Below are 4,986 nucleotides of genomic sequence, written 5' to 3' on the forward strand. Positions count from 1 at the left end.
TTTTTTTTTTTTTTTTTTCTTCTTTTTTTTTTTTTTTTTTTTTTTTGCGGTACGCGGGGCTCTCACTGCTGTGGCCTCTCCCGTTGTGGAGCACAGGCTTCGGACGCAGAGGCTCAACAGCCATGGCTCACGGGCCCAGCCGCTCCGCTGCATGTGGGATCTTCCCGGACCGGGGCACGAACCCGTGTCCCCTGCATCGGCAGGCGGACTCTCAGCCACTGCGCCACCAGGGAAGCCCTCTTTGCTCTTTTAATCCTCACCTTTCTCTTTATTTCTTCTGATGCACTGTCTCCTTACTCAGTGGAAATCATATTTATTGTGAGGCTAGAGCCCTTGGTTTTCTGTCTTCACTTTGAAGAAGTGGTTCCTGCTTCCCTGGTGGCGCAGTGGTTAAGAATCCGCCTGCCAATGCAAGGGACACGGGTTCGAGCCCTGGTCCGGGAAGATCCCACATGCCGCAGAGCAGCTAAGCCCGTGCGTCACAACTACTGAGCCTGCACTCTAGAGCCCGTGAGCCGCAACTACTGAGCCCGTGTGCCTAGAGCCTGTGCTCCACAGCAAGAGAAGCCACCACAATGAGAAGCCCGCGCACTGCAACAAAGACCCAATGCAGCCAAAAATAAAATAAAATTCACCTGGACCCACCGAATTTTCCAAGTTGGATTTCCTCCCTCAGTGTGCACCAGGGTTCCCGAAGTGACCCTCAGCCCCTCACCCCAACCTGCCTGAGGAACGCCAGAAGCCCAGACCACTAGGGGCCAACAGTCCTCTCTTGAAAAGCATAGTGACCACAATGCCAGTCTTGACTTATTACAGGCACTTCTTAACCAAAACAATTTAATACAGTAAATGTTCATTTAAATCAGTAAATGTTCCGTGTAATGGGTTCTGGAGACATATCAGTCTATATTTGTAATGAGGTGGAAAATGGTCCAGAGATTGAAAAACGTTTTACACGTTTCAGATGGACTCTTCTCCTTGTGTGAGGCCTAATATAATCTTTAACCTTGCTAAAACACATGAAATTAGAATATCCTCTGTTTTATAGATTTCCAGGCCATGGGGTTGAAGAAGGGGATGTTTTTCAACCCAGACCCTTACCTGAAGATTTCCATTCAGCCTGGGAAGCACAGCATCTTCCCTGCCCTCCCACACCACGGACAGGAGAGGCGATCCAAGATCATCGGCAACACTGTGAACCCCATCTGGCAGGCCGAGGTGAGTGCCCGGGCCCTGAAAAGGAGCTTAAGGGACAACAAAACAGTTGACCCTGAAGCCCACATGCTACTCCCTCCCTCCTTGGAGCCCCAAACTCTGCTGCTAAGTTCACGGTTCTCTCGGTCCTGGAAAGTCACCATGTTCTCTTTGGATTACAACTCCTAGAGATCTTGATTAGTCTCACAGCGTGGGACCATGAAACTAATCCTTGCAGCTACACTCAGTAGCCATACACAGTCAGCCTCCTGTATCTGCAGGTTCTGCATGTAGGGATTCAACCAACCTCGGATGGCAACTATTTGGGGAAAAGAAAAATCCCAGAAAGCAAAACTTGAATTTGCTGCAAACAGGCACTACGTACCTAACATTACATTGTATTTTCAACTATTTACATAGCATTTACACTGTATTAGATATTGTAAGTAATCTGGAGATAACGTAAAGCATACAGGAGGACGTGTGTAGGTTATATGCAAATTCTCCGCCATTTTATGTAAGGGACTTGAGCACCCATGGAGTTTGGTGTCCTCAGTGGTACTGGAACAAGTCCCCCAACATACCAAGGGACAACTATAATAGCCTCTTGCTCTGATTCTGAACTTGCACCTGAAAGCAGGACAGGAGAAGGAAGTGATGTGTTTTAATCCAGGCGCTCTCATTCTTCCCACGCATGTGGTCCTTAAGCAAGAGTGCCAAATTTGAATTGTGTCCCTCTGGACCGGTTCCAGAGATTCTGAAACTGTCAGGTTTCCTAGGACAGGTAAATCAATAAGTCTTAAAATAACACTAAGATGGGGTTGCATACTGTTTGATTGAAATAGGCACGGAGGCTGATTGTTCATGCCATCTTCCTGGTTTACACAGTGCTAGGCAACTTGCTGGAGTTTCAGATAATTTGTTTTATCTGATACAGGCCCTTCTCCTCTCTTACATGTGTCTCCACCACCAGCTGGGAGCCAGGAGGTTCCTCAACAAAGCCTCATCAGTGACTAAGTCCTGTCCTAGAGAAACAGCAGGAAGCTGTCACACCCGTTGACTGCCTAGCTGCCTGCTTTAGCTTGAGGGTATAACCTGCAAACTGCATGACTTGGGAGACAGCGGGGTTTAGGGCATGGAAATGCCACAGTATATAATGTAGGGGTTAAAAGTGCAGATTTGCAGTCACACAGACCTTGGTTCAAATCCCGGCTCGGCCAGTTGTATAACTTGTTCAAAGTAGATCATCTCTGATGCAGAACTTTCAAGCATCCTTGACAAGAAAGTGTAGATGTTTGGGGCCAAAGCTTTTTCATTGTCTCTTAAATTATACCACCTACTTCCTAGGCTTAATTTAGCCTGACCCAGGTTTTACAGAAGATCGATATTAGAGCTTTTAAGTGGCCGTCAGGGAAATAGAGTTGTATTTGAACTTCTTACTACTTTGGTTATCAGCAGACTCTAAAGCACCCACAGGACCGCTAGCATGGAATCATGAATCTTACATTATTTGTTTCTTCAGTCCTGGCTGTTCTCGCCAATTATTTATGGACTCCTCACTCCATTCCTGGAGATAATACAAGACGCCACAGGAATTTATAGCACATGGAAAAAAAAAAAAGCCTCTCCTAAAGAACTTTAGAGCAGCTTGTACTAAGACATTTAGTCATAAAGGTGTTATAAGTCTCAAAGAACATTTATAAAATCCAGCACCGTCAGAATATGTTTTGGCTAAAAATGTCAACTAGAATCCACTTTAAGTTCTGAAATTATTTCCAAATCTTTAGTTCAGTTATACTTTGCAAGGACACAGGCCAACCCTCACTCTCCCTCTGCTCTTGACCTCCTTGTTCTTTCCAGTGCGCTGTGGCGGAGGTCAGCGTCCTAAGGTAAGTTTCACCACGTGTCTCCCTGACAAGGCTCAGACTGAGGATGACTGATTTCTCAAGCTAAACAGCAAATAACTGGCTGAGCTGTGATTTAAACCACAGCGTGGTTTGCGTGATTGCAAAGCTGTATTTTCAAACCCCTAAATTAGCTTGCAGTACCCAGAGCTCAAATGTGGGAGTCTCAGCCCCTAGGCAGAACATTCGAGGCCTCAATGACCCAGCATTGCTTACCACTTGTGTCAGTTAGGGATGCCTCAGGCTCTAAACTAGAGGAAGCCTGGTCAGCTGTGATATTTCTCACAAACCAGAAGTCCAGAAGGAGGTGGTCCAGGCAGTGCAGCTACTGAGTACGGCCACCAGGAACCCAAGCTCTCTGGGTCTTGCCACTACACCTTAGCAGGTGGCTCTCGTCTTCCTGTCTTAAAGCCTCAAACCCAAGTTCCAGGTAGGAAGAAAGCAAAAAGACCGAAGAAACTTTCTCCTTGAAAGGCTTTGAATTACTATCTTGTAAGAGAAGCCCTATTACCTATCACAGGACCTCACCTGGTTGGGAAAATCTAGTGTTTCACTTCCCTGACTCTCTCGTCAGGAGGGCTGGGGACTAGACGGTTGAACATAGGTGTTGAATAAACCAGTTTATAGTGTCTGCAATGTGCTTCGGCTTTACTCTCCAGCACCTTTTACCTCCCACATTACACTAAGACCACTGTCAGTAGCTGCTGTCCCCCAGTGCCCCTTGTGCTTTCACATGGCTACATAAATTGTGTCTTTGCTTATATCTACCTAATCTGTACATCCTCAACTAATCCAACCAGAGATTCCTGCTCATGCATCAATTCTCAGCTTAAATACCACCTCCTACCTGGCACCCCATCCCAGGCCTCAGAAGGAAAGTGCTTCCTCCTCTTTGCTCCTTTGTCCAGACCTCTACATAGTGTCTTCCATTTGCATGGCTGTCTTCCTCACGAGACTTTGAGCTCTTCAAGGAAAGGAACCACATCCAATTTATCTTGATACCTCCAGTTCCTGGACCTAATACTACTAGGTTCTATAGGGATTACTATGCCAAGCAGTGTTTGAAACATTTTATATAATTAACTCATTTCATCCTCACAACAACCCTATGAAATATGTACTATTATTATCCCCATTGAAAGATGAGGAAACCAAGGCACAGAGAAGTTAAGTGAATTTCCCAAGGTCACACAGCTGGTAAATGGCAGAACCAGAATTTGAACCAGTTCAGAGCCTGATAGTGATCAGTTTTGTGCACAGGTGGTTGTGAATAAATTCTGGAGAAAATATCCATAGCTTATATCAGATACTCAAAATGATCATTATACCTCCTCTTATTTCAGGTTAAAAAAAATCAGTTAAAATTGACAGCATTGAGTGATAAGGCCAAAGGCAGTTACCAAAAGCTTAAATTCGTCTTTCAAGCTAATCATATGAGCCCCTCCTTCTGGAGGATAAGTTTGAAGGATAAATGAATTTTTTTTTAAATGGGGGAAAGTAAGGTGAAGTTCTCATGGCTGATTATTAATTCATTTAAGAAATATTTATTGTGCGTGTACTCTGTATTAGAAATCGAAGCGGCAAAAATGATTGATAGATAAGACCCTGCAGGCTAGTGGAAGGAGAAAATACGATGAAATAAATGTCCTAATCAAGGTGTGGACAGAATGCTGTGAAGCACTGAGGAAAGATCTCACAGAGGGTGTGCTCTTGGACTTGGGTCTTGACAAGTGGCAGGATATTTGGGGGATGGGGAGAGCATTCCAGGTAGATGGAACAGCATGTGCAAAGGTACCAAGGCAACCACAGACACTTAGGGGACTGTTCAGAAATGTCATGTGGGTGGAGCTTGTGGTGTTCTCAGATAAGAGATGGCAACTGGGCTGGG

The 4,986-nt window shown here is 45.2% G+C and overlaps 1 protein-coding gene across 1 annotated transcript in view; it reads left to right on the forward strand.

Annotated features, from left to right (window-relative positions):
* LOC112391570 (E3 ubiquitin-protein ligase HECW1-like) overlaps positions 1–3,083 on the forward strand; it is a gene marked incomplete at its 3' end in the record, with an annotated part of 310,339 nt that extends 307,256 nt beyond the window's left edge. The window contains exons 6-7 of the mRNA XM_024732942.1: positions 1,049–1,218; positions 3,055–3,083. Coding sequence (XP_024588710.1) covers positions 1,049–1,218; positions 3,055–3,083 — 199 coding nt within the window. The remainder of the gene's footprint in view (positions 1–1,048; positions 1,219–3,054) is intronic.
* Between the last annotated feature and the right edge of the window lie 1,903 nt (positions 3,084–4,986).

Source organism: Neophocaena asiaeorientalis, unplaced genomic scaffold (genome assembly GCF_003031525.2).
Source record: "Neophocaena asiaeorientalis asiaeorientalis breed wild unplaced genomic scaffold, Neophocaena_asiaeorientalis_V1.1 scaffold56, whole genome shotgun sequence".
NCBI classification, from domain to species: domain Eukaryota; kingdom Metazoa; phylum Chordata; class Mammalia; order Artiodactyla; family Phocoenidae; genus Neophocaena; species Neophocaena asiaeorientalis.